The sequence below is a fragment of the Rhinatrema bivittatum genome, chromosome 5, assembly GCF_901001135.1.
Source record: "Rhinatrema bivittatum chromosome 5, aRhiBiv1.1, whole genome shotgun sequence".
In the NCBI taxonomy this organism is placed as follows: Eukaryota; Metazoa; Chordata; class Amphibia; order Gymnophiona; family Rhinatrematidae; genus Rhinatrema; species Rhinatrema bivittatum.
In genome coordinates, this window is record NC_042619.1 from 333,655,808 (window position 1) to 333,672,207 (window position 16,400).

General features: G+C 46.1%; 1 protein-coding gene across 1 annotated transcript in view; it reads left to right on the forward strand.

Moving 5' to 3' along the window:
• Positions 1-12,899, forward strand: part of LOC115092462 — a 90,511-nt gene extending 77,612 nt beyond the window's left edge. Inside the window, 4 exon segments of the mRNA XM_029603300.1 lie at positions 7,324-8,004; positions 8,006-9,505; positions 9,950-10,658; positions 12,883-12,899. Of these exon segments, the coding sequence (XP_029459160.1) occupies positions 7,324-8,004; positions 8,006-9,505; positions 9,950-10,658; positions 12,883-12,899 (2,907 nt within the window).
• Positions 12,900-16,400: the final 3,501 nt, after the last annotated feature.

A 16,400-nucleotide genomic window follows, 5' to 3' on the forward strand; every position in this document is an offset into this window, starting at 1 on the left:
AGAACTCCAAAATTCGGACCATCTGCTCGTCCTGCACAGCGGGAGGAAGCAAGGTGAAGCGGCCTCGCAGCCCACCATCGCCCGCTGGATTAAAGAAGTTATCAGAGCAGCTTACGTGGAGGCCGGGAAGTCTCCGCCTCTACATGTCAAGGCTCATTCTACCAGAGCACAAGCGGCATCTTGGGCAGAATCCAGGATGCTGTCGCCTGCAGAAATCTGTAAAGCGGCGACGTGGTCCTCCCTCCATACCTTCTCCAGGTTCTACCGTCTGGATGTCCAGGACAGGGAGGACTCAGCATTTGCGAGGGCGGTCCTACATGGGCCTCAGGCAGCCTCCCGCCCAGGCTGGGAGTAAAGCTTTTGTACATCCCATTCGTTCTGAGTCCATCTGGCTACACGCCAGGAAATGTTGAGATTACTTACCTGATAATCTCCTTTTCCTTAGTGTAGACAGATGGACTCAGCATCCCGCCCAGCTGCCTGTGTACATGGGTTTCACCGATTCAAGGTAAGCCATGGCATTTGTTTACATAAGAGCGTACACTCTACCAGGTGTCAACGCCTTCCGGTTGTGAATGCTGGCAGTCTCCAGCCACTGTCAATCGGTCAGGGGAATCCTGTTTCACTTTTCACTGAGCGTCAGTACACACATCCATAACAGCTTTTGCAAGGAAGATTACTAAGTTGCTACGCTTCCTGTGGGGATATATATGCCCCGTGCTGACGTCAGATCCGTCTCCAACTGCTAGCACGCGGATACTATCCCATTCGTTCTGAGTCCATCTGTCTACACTAAGGAAAAGGAGATTATCAGGTAAGTAATCTCAACATTTTGTTAGAATATCCAGAAGGAAGTTTTGGCTACCCTTCCTTCTTGTCCAAAGTAAGAGAGCTGCTTGTTTCAAGGGAATCCTTCCTATCTAGGATCCAGGGAGAAGAAAGAGACTGTGTAAGAACTATAGAGATCTTGAAGATCTGCTAACCATGACTAAAAGGAAAGCATCATCTGGTGTTTCACCACCTTGGAGAGAGAAAGAGATTTACTCTCTGTGCCATAGACTTTATCAGTTTTATCAGTTTGGAAGGAGTTTTGACCATCCTAAAAGACCCTGCCTATCATGGGAGCTCCACTGTTCTAAATCCAAGACCATGTATATTTCCCTGGCCCTGATATAAGTGAGTCCTCCACAGATAAAGCGAAGAGACTGTAAGTAATTGAGAAGAGAATTCTGAAGTGCTGCAGTTTGAGTTTTGTGCCATTCATTAGAGATGTGAATCGGAACCGGAATCTGTTCTGATTCCGGTTCCGATTCACATCGTGGGTTTTTTTTCCGTCCGGACCGATTGCGGTTTTGTTTATCGGCTGCGCCTGAGCCGATAAACAAAAAACCCACCCCGACCATTTAAAACTAATCACTTAGCCTCCCCCACCCTCCCGACCCCCCAAAACTTTTTACAGGTACCTGGTGGTCCAGTGGGGGTCCCGTGAGCGATCTCCCACTCTCGGGCCGTCGGCTGCCACTAATAAAAATGGCGCCGATGGCCTTTGCCCTTACCATGTGACAGGGTATCCGTGCCATTGGCCGGCCCCGTCACATGGTAGGAGCACTGCATGGCCCGTGCCATTTTTAAAGATGTTTTTGGGGGGGGGTCGGGAGGGTGGGGAAAGCTAAGGGATTAGTTTTAAAGGGTCAGGGTGGGTTTAGGGGTTATTTTTGTGTGCCGTTTTTCCCACCCTCCCCCAAAACGATAAGAGAAACCCCCACGAACAATTTTGTGGGGTTTTCCTATCGTTTTGGGGGAGCCCCCGATTTCTGACGATTTTGAAAATATCGTACGATATTTTCAATCGTCCGAAGCCCGATTCACATCCCTACTTAAAAGTATTGGGGAGAAGTAAACTATTGGGTTATATTATTTAGTGTGTTTGTGTGTCTGTATTGAATAGCTAGTCATCACCAGTGTTAAATAGTAAAGAATTTAATTTTGCACAATAAATCAATGACTCCAGGGTATTTCTTTCACGCTCACCGCACCCACCTTAAGGACAAATACCCTCCTCAAGGGAACACAAAGGATGAAAAGGAATGTGTAGAAAGGACACCCCTGTCACATTGGGCCCTGGAAGGGTATCTTGCTCCCCACCTACAAAGGATTTGGCCCTGGGAGTAAGAGAAAATGTGAGAGGTTCCAACCCCGAAGAGTAACAAATAGTTTTATGGCTCTACCTGTGCAGAATAGGCACACTGGGGTGGGATTACACATGCAATAATGACAAGTCTTGATCACAATGCATGGTTTCCTTGCAAACAAAACAAAAATAAGCTATTACAAAAGATATTACAAGAATCTTCAAAATTCTTTTGTCCACAGGGTTATGAACAACTTAGAAATAACAGATCAAATTACTTAGCAAAATATATGGTACAGTAAGTATTATAATCCTTTAGCAAACATTAACAACCCTAGAATTTGCATAGGGAGAACAACTATTAAGGGTACTGAGAAGCAAAAAACCTGACAAATGGGCCACAACGTCTTTGTCAAAATCTGGTTTTGACAGGTTGACATTTAACTGAAACATGTACAGTAAATTTAGCACATAATGCTTTCCAAGTTAGTTCACTCCTTCAGAATATCTCCCTACAGCACTGAGCCTATTGCAGATTGCAAGGGATTAGAAAGGGCAGTGTGCTATTTTTGGTCTAAATCTGATGATTTATTTCCTCATTTCAATGGCCTGCTCAGGTGCTGCAGGATGACTGTTAACTTAAACTAACCAGACATTGCTTGACCTTTAAGAGAGCATTACTCTATCCTGGCAAAGATGTTTTGAAACAGAATGGTTATGACACTATTATCTACAGAGATCTATCTGATGGATGAGAAGGGAAGTGGCTATCAACTGACCCTCTGACCTTTGGATAATAGCATAGAAATTAGACAATACATTTTGATTGAGGTAAAAATATAGGAATCAAATATAGCATACACTGTGTTTCTTAGGTTAAAAATCAGTCGTTCTTGGTAACTAGAACTAGTACATCAAAAGGGGACTGTTTTGAAAAACACATGAGATTAAGGAAATTTTGTGCATTTAATTAAGAATTGTGCTTTCCATGTAAACACTACTTTTTCTCCTTGAGAAATAATGTCTCTCTTGTTCATTATTTTTTCTAAAAAGGCTATTGATTATTATAATCAGTTCAATTTCCCTCATCACATGAACACATCCTTTAAGCTAGTAGAGAAAGCAATTGATTGAATTGGAAATGAAGGGGAAAATAATGGAACTTTCTATTGATTTTTAGTCCTGTGATTAGTAGTACAATATTGTCAGAATCACCTGTTACCTTGCTAATATATTTTGAGCAAAGATCAGAGCTGTATTAGGGAAGAGAAAGAAATTGCCATGATTACGCAACCGTTTAGCAGTTATTCATTGCAGATTAGTGTTTAAAGATTTGACATCCCGCCTTTTATTTTAAGTTCATCATAGTTCTTGAGATCTGCTAGAAATTGTGCCCTAGGAAGGCAATATGTCTTTCAAAAAAGGTCAATACAGATACTATCCAGTATTTTAATAAGGTGAAAAGTCTGGAAGGTCAAGGTACAGAACCATAACTAATTTTAGTAAGGTTTAGGAAGGGACTGTTGACAAGAATAAATGAGGCCACGACTTGGGGTGTGATAAAGTCACAGCTCAGGCAATTTAATAAAAACATTGTGAATGAGACTGAGTGTGCAAAGGACAGACTGTAGCTTGATTTCTGGGGTTACGATTATCAAAGATGCAGTAAAAATGGACTGTGTGAAGCGTAAGTGTCGCCTCTCACCCAAGCTGTGTGTATAACAAACTACATAATCTAGAATATGCCATTCCACTTATAAAATGTTCAGTATATTAACTGTATTAAAAACATACAAGGGGCAATTTTCAGTTGGTTTACTCACGGGTAAGTGAATGTTTACCCTTCCAAAAATGTGACAGTATGGGATTTTCTTGTCTGCAGAGAAGAGGCAGCGGCAGGAGAGGTCATCCTGGCAAAGTACACACAGTTAGAGGCAGGGCTGTCACAAGACGTAGGCAAGAAAGGAACTACCTCGTGCCCCAAGCCCAGGAAGGCATTGTGTTGCTGTTCTGAGTCTATAGGTTTGAACACACAAACCTGAAAGGGAAGGGGGCGCCAAAAGCAAACTTTGCCTATAGTCCCATTCTGGCCAGCAATTGTCCTGTGCATAGGGAGTGTATTTTTGAAGGGGTTCAATTTCGTGACCCCCCTGAAGTACGAACGAGCAACTGAACATCCTCCGACTAATCATGCCAGCAGTGAAACGCACAGCCATCTTGAACATACTAATATTTGCAACGCAAATGATACGTAATGCGTAGTGACGCAGTGGCGCACTAACTTTTAGCGTAACGTAACTCCATTTTGGAATAATACTTTGTATTGTATTAATACGAATGCCGATGTAAAATGTCTAACACGTCAATTAAATGACGAAACAATAGTCTGATCTTAAGCTACACCTACTAGAGGACCACGCTAGCTAATGCTTGTTCAGCAATTTGTGAAATATTTGTTCAGCAAAAACCAGGACGCATGTGTGAAAGATAAGAGTTGTAAAGTGCATAAAAGTTTGCTCCGAAGGGGGCGTGGCATGCAGTTGTACTGAGCCTTTGTCTTAGCTGCATCTTGCTGGCAATAAAAGTCTATCTTTGCGGATCAGTTGTCTGGACCTCCTTACTGACTAAAAAGAGACGGTTACATTTGGCGAGCCAGCCAGGAGGTACCGGGGACGCTATTTTAGCCCCCCAGTGGGTCCGGTAGTTTGGTGGCGGAGCGATCCCCCAGACGCACCTGGTGAGTGGCCACCGCTGAGTTCAGCGATCAGGTTTCTGAGGGGACCGTTCCACAGAAATTCTTCTGAGACCTCTGGGCTGGTGATCTGGGAAGAAGGCTTTCGTGACGATCGGAAGAACCCTGCAGGCGAGTATTATGGGAATGATGGGAAAAGTGAAGAATAGCTAAAAGAGTAGCAAATAACCGGTCCATCCGTGAGGGGACCGAGGGGGCTTTGATCACACCCCAAGCGGTGGTTTGGTAGGAATTGCATTCCGAAAGCCACGCGCATAAAAAGAGGAAAAAGAAGTAACGCGTACGATAGTGGGAATAGGTTTCTTGTTGTGTGAAAGAGAGTGAATGGCCTCGCAGTTCTAGGCCGGGCTGACCGCGTCCTAGTCGGGGCGACTGTGACCCTTTTGTGTCTGACGGATACGGACCCCTTACCTATCCGTCTTCCCTTCCCTCCTTTGTCTGTGAATACTATCCTAATGGGAGGGGGCTATTCAACTCCACTAAAAGTTATGACGGAACACTATAGTGAAGTGTTCGATAAACGTAAATGTACGAAGCCCGGAATGATTCAGCGATGCACCCATAGGTGGCCCGGTTTGTGTGTAAATTGGCCTCCGGAAGGAACTTTCAATTTCCAAATGGCCACAAGGGTCCTGAAAATAGTTGAGAAAGAAGAGAATCCGGGTTGCCCTGAGGATAAGCCATACATAACTGCTTGGATTGCAGTTATCGAGAATCCTCCGAAGTGGGCAAAGAAGTTAGTGGAGGGAGCCGCCCTCGTAATGGTGGCGCAAGTAAACAAAATGGGAGACCGGAAGTCCTCAAACCGGAAAAGAAAGGGAAGGGCGGCCATCTTAGGAATAAAGGACCATGCGTCATCTGCGGCGGCCATGTTTGTAGTGCAAGGGAATTCACGGACTCAAGAAAAAAAAATTAAACCCCTGCCGCCTGCAGTACTGCCTGACGCAGAAGATCTTCTGCCGCCACCCTATGCCCCTAGCTGCCCTCAATCGTATAATGCGCCACCAGATCCCCCAGCTGCCGCCGATACCCAAGTTGATCATGAAATAATGCCGGTTCCCGAAGTACGGCTTGGAGCGGAAGCGGCGGCGGCAAAAGTTGAAGACGGCGGCGAGTCGTCCGTATCAGGCGGCACTCACAGTAAAACCCAAGCCGCAAGTTTGCAACTACCAATTAGAGAAACAACCACCGTAGTTCCCGTGGTCCCTACTGAAGAAAACGAGTATAATACTACGCAAACTATAAAGTTGTTTACTTACATACCTTTCACTTCCAGCGATCTTTTTAACTGGAAACAGCTTGGCCCTTCTTACGCTGATAATCCAGATCAGATGCTAGATTTTTTACGAGGAATTTTTGCAGCCCATAACCCTAACTGGGCTGACATTCGGCATCTCGCCTCCATCCTTTTTACCACCGAAGAACGCCGACAAATACAATTAAACATGGAAGAAGCAGCCCGGCTGGGAGCCGGGTCAGACGGTAATCCAGATGAAGTAGTGAGAGAGCATGCCCCTGTCGCCGATCCCAACTGGGATTTCCAGACGGCTGCAGGGCGAGCCCGCATTGCTGCATACCAAGTCGCCTTTCTCGGAGCTTTAAAGAAAGGAAAGCAGAAAGTCATGAATATGGGAAAGATCCACGACGTGGTGCAAGGAAAAGACGAGACTCCTGGAATCTTTTTGGAGAGATTGATGGATGCATATCGGCAATACAGTCCATTTGACCCAGAGGACCCCAAGAGTCAGTCCGTCATAGTGATGAGCTTTGTCGGACAATCCTGTCCCGATATCCGCCGGAAGTTACAGAAATCAGAAGGATTTGAGGGAATGACTATTAGCCAGTTAAAAGCCATGGCTGACAGAGTTTATGTAAACCGAGAGCCGGACGGAGACAAGAAAGAAAAGAAAGAAAGTAGAAAGTTAAGAGAAAGTGTTAGTCTGTTAGCCGCAGCGCTGGAAGAAACGAATTTCGGAAACTCGGCCAGGCACTATCAGGGATATCCTGGGCCGAGAGGAAGGGGCAGGTCACCCTCGAGGGGACCGCCCAGAGGACGAGCAATTAGAGGAGGATCGTTTAGGGGTGGAAGGATGCCGTTGGGAGCCAATCAATGTGCATTTTGTAGACAAGAAGGACACTGGAAGTCTGAGTGCCCAGAGTCCCTGCAAATGAAGCAGGAACTCTGGGCAAACCAAAGGAAGCTGAATGGCAGATGACTGTAGGAGAAACCTCTGGCGAAGACAGTAGTGAAGCATGACTAGAGAAGGGAATTCTTCCATTCGATCCCTTAGTAGAAATCAAAGTAGGGACTGAGACATTTAAGGGATTGTTAGATACCGGGGCACAAAGATCAGTCATGACTACCGCTATTACCACGCCCACTTCGAAAAACATTTCTATTGTAGGGGCCTCTGGAAAGCCACTTATCGCTCCCTTTCTTCAGAAACGACAGGTTCGAGTGGGAGGACAATTAGTTTCTCATCAGTTTCTCTACGTCCCGGGATGCCCAGTTCCCCTCATAGGGAGAGACCTTCTCTGTAAGTTAAGAGCCAACTTACAATTTGAATCGACAGGAGAAATAAGAGCATCCTTCGCTGATAACCCAGTCTCTCTCATCTGTCCACTCCAAGAAGAATGGAGATTACATCTCCCCATAGTCGAACATACTACTACGCACCGATATGGAGAAAACACCGTCCTCAACGAAAAGCGCAGACAGCTAATGGACAGTATACCTAAAGTATGGGCTGAACAAAACCCAGGAGGAATAGCCATCAACGCTACCCCTATTTGGATCGAGATGAAACAGAATGCACAGGTGATAAATCAATCTCAATACCCCATTCCGTATATGGCCAGACAAGGAATTCAGATACACCTGCAAAGATTGTATGATTTGGGCATTCTCCAGCGAATCCGATCTGCTTGGAACACCCCTTTGTTGCCAGTAAAGAAGCCTGGATCAAATGACTATCGACCAGTACAAGACTTAAGAAAAGTGAATAGTCAAGTAGCAGATCTAGTAGCCCTCGTCCCAAATCCGTACTCAATCCTGGCTCAAGTCTCTCCTGCATCAAAGTGGTACAGTGTCATTGATCTCAAAGATGCCTTCTTCTCCGTCCCGGGTGGCGGAGGAATGTCAAAAGATTTTTGCTTTCACATGGGAAGATGCAGATACTGGAGTAAAGCAGCAGTACACATGGACTCGGTTGCCTCAAGGGTTTAGGCACTCACCTACGCTGTTCGGTGAGCAACTGGCAAAAGACTTAAAGATGTATCAAGTAAAGTATGGGCCAGTCATACAATACGTGGATGACCTTCTGTTGTTTCGAGAGACGTACCTCGAATGTGCGGTATCCACTCTTCAGCTGCTAAAGACGTTGTACTCAAAAGGGTATCGTGCAAGTAAAAAGAAAGCGCAAATCTGTGAATTGGAAGTAGAGTATTTAGGCTTTCAAATACGTGGAGGAACCCGATGTCTGGGGATTTCTCGCACCAGTTCTATAAGAGATCAACCTGTACCCACTTGCAAGAAAGAGCTCCGGGCGTTCCTTGGAGCTGCAGGATACTGTAGGCTGTGGATTGCTAACTATGCAGTTATTGCCCAACCCCTGTACGACAAGCTGCGGGGTAAAGAGGCAGAATCTCAACCCTTCCAATGGGAAGGAAACGAACTGGCAAGCTTACGTCAACTAAAAGAAGCCTTAATTGAACCACCTGCCTTAGGATTGCCAGATGTGATGAAACCATTCCATCTATTCGTCGACGAGAAAAAAGGCATGGCCATAGGGGTATTGACTCAAACCTTAGGCTCATGGGAACGACCTGTTGCATATCTGTCAAAAGGAATGGACAATGTGTCAAAAGGATGGCCGGGATGCCTCCGAAGCATTGCTGCTGCATGTCTACTGATACCCGAAGCTGTTAAGCTAACATTTGGACAGATTTTACAAGTAACAACTCCTCATACTATCCAAGGACTGCTAGAGACCCATGGACCAAAATGGATGACAAATTCACGTCTTGTAAAGTACCAAGCGTTATTATGTGAAACTCCAGAAATTCAAATACAGGACAGTAAAAATCTGAATCCTGCAACTTTACTCCCAACCCCCACTTCAGTTTCTCATAAATGTGGGGAAATTATGGCAACAGTACATTCCAGCCGACCCGACTTACGCGACCAACCCTGGCAAGGAGCATGGACTTTATTCACTGATGGAAGCAGCCAGGTTATAAATGGAATCAGGGTCGCTGGGTATGCTGTAGTCTCCGAAGACGACATTGTTGAAGCCGAACCCCTACCCCCAGGGACATCAGCGCAAAAAGCTGAACTAATTGCGCTCACAAGGGCTCTGCAGTTGGCAGAAGGAAAAACTGTAAATATTTATACTGATTCAAAGTACGCTTTCCTTACGATCCAAGTGCATGGAGCTTTATACAAGGAACGAGGATTCCTAACTGCAGAAGGGAAACAAATAGCTAATGCATCGGAGATACATCAATTGCTAGACTCTGTATGGGCACCAAAGAAGGTAGCTGTCATGCATTGTAAAGCCCATACAGGGAGAACTGATCCCATCGCCAAAGGAAACCAATGGGCAGATAAGACTGCGAAAGAAGCAGCACGTGTGCAATCACCACATACTTCAACTCCCACTTGCCCACTTCTACAGTTCACGAATGAAACCCCCATTTATTCGGTGGAAGAAAATGATTGGGCACAAACTGAACAATTTCATCAGCAGGATGGGTGGTGGATTGTACAAGAAGATAGGGTATGGATACCCGACGCCCTGGCATGGACTGTTGTCAGAGAAGCCCATAATAAAACCCATCTCGGTCGAGATGCATTAGCAACACTGTTGGCAAAAACTTATTACATTAATAGACTCTTTCAGCTAACTAAATATGCTGTTAATCAATGTGTTACCTGTGCAAGGAACAATCCCAGAAATGGACCTGGTCCAGCCCCTGGACATATACTGCGAGGAACAACTCCGTTTCAAGTTTGTCAAATCGACTTCACCCACATGACTGCTTCAAAAAGATACAAAGCAATGCTGGTAGCTGTCTGTACTTATACCGGATGGATCGAAGCCATACCCACGCGAACTGAGACTGCCAAGGAAGTAGTAACATTGCTTCTCCATAAAATTTTACCACGATACGGATTACCACGGCAGATAAATTCAGATAATGGACCAGCTTTCACCAGTGAAGTCACGCGATGTCTGAGTCAAATTCTGGGCATCCGATGGCACCTGCACTGCGCCTGGAGACCTCAAAGTAGTGGAGCAGTTGAACAAGCTAACAGGACACTAAAAAATCAGCTCGCTAAATTGTGTCAGGAAACAAAGACTAAATGGCCAGACATCCTGCCATTAGCTCTACTACATGTCCGATGCACCCCCCGGAAGTCGGGTTTAACACCTTATGAAATGATGTACGCAAGGCCTCCACCTCTTCCATCTTTTCCTGAATCGCTGCAAATACAAGGGGAAATGTCTCTCAGTAACCAACTCAAAGGACTATATAACACAGTTATTGCGATTCAAAATTACACCTGCGACACTGAACCATTAGTCCTGCTAAACCCGATTCATCCATACCAGATCGGGAATTCGGTGTGGATAAAAGACTGGGATGAGTCTGATTCCCTCCAGCCCCGATGGAAAGGGCCGTACACTGTATTGCTAACTACTCCGACAGCTGTCAAAGTTTTCGGATGTCCTTCATGGATTCATTGGACACGTCTCAAACCAGCTTCAGCCAACTGGCAGGTCTCCAGGATTGGAGACCACAAATTAAGATTCACCCAAGGCAGGCCCAATGCTAGTCCTGAGTAAAAAGATATCAGTAACTGCAACTGAATATTAATGTGTCCATTTCTCTCCTTCCTTTCAGAATCCATTACTTATGAATGCAACCATCTACGTCATAAAGCAATGTCACAGATTCCGACTTCCAAGATCTACGTTGCATCCATCTTCTACATTCACTTACTACTCTTCTGTACACCGACTACCTCTGTTTTCCTGTCCTTGAGCAAGAATTGCACCGAATGTATCAAGCTAATTCGTACTACCACTCAAACTGGATTTCAAGTTGTCTCAACAATCATCCACCAATCTCAACCACCAACTTCCTGTGCCACACTACCTGCTTGCGCCCTGAATACTACTCAAGGCTATCAATCCTTCCATCGATGTTTAGAAACTGGCAAAGTCATCTGTCATACCCCAACCACTCCTAAGTACTACAACATCACCCTCACTGCAGGTCTACCAAAGAGCTACACATCAAGTATTGTCCCAGAAGGAAAGGGCATCTTGTACTACATCAACTCCACTAAGGTTCTTATGGGAAGTGAAACGATTGTCACAATAACGTTCGATGCCTGTGAAGCCATTGATAAACACCCAAATGCACTCCACTGTGGGTCTCAAGCCTGGAAAAATTCCTATGTCTACAATCACAAATACCTCTGCCCATACAACCGTGCAGCTAATCCATCCAGTTGGCTACCATGCGGAGGGGACCTGACACTGTCAGGATGGGCTCTAGTTTGTGATTACACCGGTGGAGGTTACCATGGCTGCCACGGAATAGGACGGTTAACTGCAGTAAATGGTAATACAGTATCTATACAATGGCCTCTAAGAAGTGAAGGAATCCCTTGGCAAGATACTTGGGGATTTGGTATCGACGGAACTGGAAAAGACCCTATGACCTACATTACCATCACTCAGCGGAAAGACAAACCTCGTCCAATTATTCACCAGACTACTGTGGTGGGATATCAATCCTTCTTCGATGAAATATCTCATGCCTCTGAGGAATTAAAGAAACATACAATTTCTCAACAAGTAAAAAACCTGTTTGTCAATTTGGCAGAAAACATAGCTCTCTCTCTCGAAGTCAAGAACTGTTTTGTATGTGGAGGAACAGATACAGGAGAGCAATGGCCATGGGAAGCCAAGGAAACATTCCAATCTGATCTTAACACCTTGAATACTACTGTAACCTACAACCGTAAATCTCATCCATATGAGTGGGCATTACAGACTGATGTTATTGGCAGACTATGTATCTCTCGACAACATTCACGCATCTATACCGTGCCTGTTGGAAATTCTCCATGCACAGGAGTTCTTACTGCCAACCTTACCACCCAGACATGGTGGCAGACTGAAAATTCTACCATGCCAACTCCCATCTGGACTGACTCGACTTTAAACAAGACATGGACAGCTGCAGGCGTTGCTACCACCGTTTTCAATGCTCCAGATGGTTATTATTATGTATGTGGACGAAGAGCCTATGAACAATTACCAACAAGCTGGTATGGAACTTGCTTCTTGGCTACAATTCGGCCAAGTTTCTTCCTACTTCCCATCACTGCTGGGGAAACCTTAGGAGTTCCAGTATACAGTCCCATGAGACCAAACAAACGTCGAAGCACTCCTAAAGTATCCATAGGAGATTGGAAAGATCAAGAGTGGCCTCCTGAACGAATTGTACAATACTATGGTCCGGCCACCTGAGCTGAGGATGGTTCTTATGGATATAGAACACCTATCTATATGCTCAATCGAATTATAAGACTCCAAGCAGTACTGGAACTCCTGACAAATGATTCTGCCTTGGCTCTCAACATCTTAGCCAAGCAAAACACTAAAATTTTAACAGCTGTCTACCAAAATCGATTGGCTTTGGACTACCTCCTAGCCCAGGAAGGTGGTGTATGTGGCAAATTTAATCTTTCTAACTGTTGTTTACAGGTAGATGACAAGAGTAAAGTCATTGAGGAGATTACTGATCGAATGATACGCCTGGCACATGTACCAGTGCAGACGTGGACTGGAATCCTTGACTGGATAGGTTCCTTACCCAACTGGCTCACTTCCATTCCAGGCCTTAAAGAACTCCTCTTTCCTCTGATATTTCTTGTTCTGACCTGCATTCTATTTCCTATTTGTCTCCCTCTTATTTTTAGACATCTTCGATCCATGATTGAACACATTGCTGATCGGCGAGCAGCTGCTCACGTCATGATGATTAATAAGTATGTGTCTGTCTCCACATTCCCTTCATCTGATTCTTCCGACTACGACACTAACAATGATTCGGATACTGATTCTGATAAAGAGTACCTAACTACTAACCTCTAAGCATTACTATAATGGAGCCACCGTGTTGTTGGGGTAAGTCGGGCTACAAAGGGGGGTGACACCAATAGGGTTCACCCGTCTCAAACCCGTGAAGCAACCAACGACCTAAACATATTAGGGCTCACATTCAATGTTACCGGTATTAATTCTTATTTGTCATTTCAGTTACTCTTCAGATATAAAGTGATACTTCTGCCTTCTCTTCAAAGTTGAAGTATCAAAGGGGGGAATGAAGGGGTTCAATTTCGTGACCCCCCTGAAGTACGAACGAGCAACTGAACATCCTCCGACTAATCATGCCAGCAGTGAAACGCACAGCCATCTTGAACATACTAATATTTGCAACGCAAATGATACGTAATGCGTAGTGACACAGTGGCGCACTAACTTTTAGCGTAACGTAACGTAACTCCATTTTGGAATAATACTTTGTATTGTATTAATACGAATGCCGATGTAAAATGTCTAACACGTCAATTAAATGACGAAACAATAGTCTGATCTTAAGCTACACCTACTAGAGGACCACGCTAGCTAATGCTTGTTCAGCAATTTGTGAAATGTTTGTTCAGCAAAAACCAGGACGCATGTGTGAAAGATAAGAGTTGTAAAGTGCATAAAAGTTTGCTCCGAAGGGGGCGTGGCATGCAGTTGTACTGAGCCTTTGTCTTAGCTGCATCTTGCTGGCAATAAAAGTCTATCTTTGCGGATCAGTTGTCTGGACCTCCTTACTGACTAAAAAGAGACGGTTACATTTTTAGCTCCCCTTATATATTTCCTGGTGGGGGATTTGTGCATGCAAAGTGTATGGGTACTGATGTACCCACAGATCCCACCAGGCATGAAATTTTCACGAAGAAATTTGATGGAGAGCTTCCCTTTCAATCTCAGCTTGCAAGATTGTGGGCACAAAGAAAAGCAATGCAGGCATTATGAAAATTGACTTCATGAAGTTTCATTTTGTCAGAGTACAATATGTGAAATTTTTCACAGATGGCAGTCTATGCAAAACAGCCTGAACTGACATTTCAGACTTTAGCTCATTTTAATGCATGTGGAATCCGTTAACAAAAAATGTTGCCACCTGCTAGTCTGCTCCAGGGGCTCACTAGGGAGTGCTGGGGTCAAGCTATGACCTCTGCTCCTGGGTTCTTTTCCCAACAGTGGGGAAAGGTAAAATCTTTCAAGGTTCGTAGGCAGTTAGGAAGTCTTCTGACACCCTCCAGTCAAAATAACACACTATCACACAATTTGGTGCTGTTCAAAATAAAAGACAAGCTGTGCAGTGCAGCGATTATAACTTGGGGGGAAGCGCACGAGAAGGACGGCAAGAAATTAAAAGGGAAGGCTAGAGCGAGAAAAGGCGGGAAGAACAGGCTAGGAAGGGGAAGGGAGGGGGGAAGGGAGACTGGCAGTTGGAGTGAGGGTTCTAATAGGAGGCACCGATTGGGTTGCAGCGGATGACGTCAGAAGGCAGGCATCAGAATCGGGCGGCAAGCAAGGAGAGAGGAGCATCGGAATCTTGTTCCCAGCTCAGTTGCCATTAAAGGTTTTTTCCTGAAGTAATTTTGTGACACGGGGGGGGGGGGGGGCGGCGGCAGTTAGGGAGGTGGAGGAGCAATGATAGGCCTGGCGGAGGGGTTTTTTTTTGTTACCGTTGGATGGGGGCTGAGGTGCCGCTCGGCGCGATTCCCGCAGCAGATGTGGAGCGAAGTAGTCCCCCTCCCTTCACACGCAGCGCTGTCAGACGGGCCCAAGAGGCCAGCAGAGCAGAGCGCGGGTATGCAGGGCACGTAAGAAGCCATTTGGGGTTGCAGAGCGGGTTGACGGATGGGGTGAGAGGCTGTTCCTCAGGCGCCCCTGCCCGCCCAGAGTCAGCCAGGGAAGCAGTGCCACAAGGGGAGCAGGATGGGCTAGGGCCAGGGGCGGAAGGGAGGGAGTTGGGGCCTCTGGGCAGCGGATTCAGGACCAGCGTTTTAGATCAGGGTGTACAGCTATTGCGAGAACGACGCAGGCAGAGGGGGCGGAATGAGGAGGTATGGAAATGAACATCGCTGGGGGGGGGCCTGCACTGAGACAAGGGCTCACCACCATCCGGGGGAGGGTATAGATACAGATGAGGTGGCCTTGCGGGCTAGAAATAAAAAAACAAAAAGCAGGATGTGGATGAGGTGCAGGCCCGCAGCAGCATAGGAGAAAACATGGCGAAGTTTCTGCGGTGAAGAGAAGGCACATGCAGGTGGTGAGTGTGGTAGACGCCAGTGGGGGAGGGGGAGAGCAGGAGGGGACTTACGATAAGATGCTCAGGGAGTTTTTTACTGCAGGACAGGACAGGAGTAGGGGGATTAAGGGTTTTGGTCTGCATGGTCTAAGGCACTAACAGGGGACTACAAGGGAGAGAGGTGGAGACTTCAAGAGTCAGAAAGTAGGGTCGCAAAGATGTGTCGGTCGAGCGCATGGGGGTTTCGGAGGCAGCGTACAAGACAAGCAGGTAAAGAGCGCCAGAAGATTGTAGGACCAGGTACTGCGGCCAGTCTTGTTATCCTTCCAGGTTCGGAAGATATGGCTTATCTCAGCATTTCAAGGAGTGGAGAGGAGTGCGAAGCAGCCAGGATATACTGTCAAGAAGCACAGCAAGGGATCAGATGGACTGGGAAGGCATGATAGCAGCAAGGAGCAGCCTGGCTGGCACAGATGATGGTAAAGAGAGGGATGGCGATCACCGGCAAGGGAGAGATCAATAAAATAATGATGATCGTATTACAGCAGGGGGAGTACTTCAGCAAGCTCCACAGATCGCTGTTCTTATTCGGCAAGTTTCATGGATTTAGTATGGGGGAGTGTAGCTGGGTTTAGCGGCATCAGCCCGAGTCGGGGCGCGGGACACCAGGTGCTGGCATCCTTAACTTAGTCAGGCACCCAGCAAATTGAATATGGGACTGGGATGCATAAGATATGCAGCATCTGTCAGTGTCTGTTTGGCAGAAGGTAGGTTAGAGAGGAAGGATTAAGGGAGGCAAAAAGCAGTGTAGGGGAGGCAGGGAACAAAGCCCTAAGAATTTATGCAAGTGGACCAGGCCCCCCCCCCCCCCCCAGGTAGTTACAGTAAGCGTGATAGGTCAGGAAAGGTCGGAGAGGGGATAGAGGGGATAGTCGGGAAGGGTGGGGGAGGGGCGGAATTTCCTGAGGCCCGGAGTTGGGGATCAGGGAGTGGGTGGTGTTAGCAAATAGGGTAGCGAGCCAGCTGTGAGAGTGGCCTGCAGCGATGTCTGAAGGAAATTAACAGGGACACGTGTCCTATTTCTGGAGCTTTAGTTTAGATCAGCATACTAGACATATGATG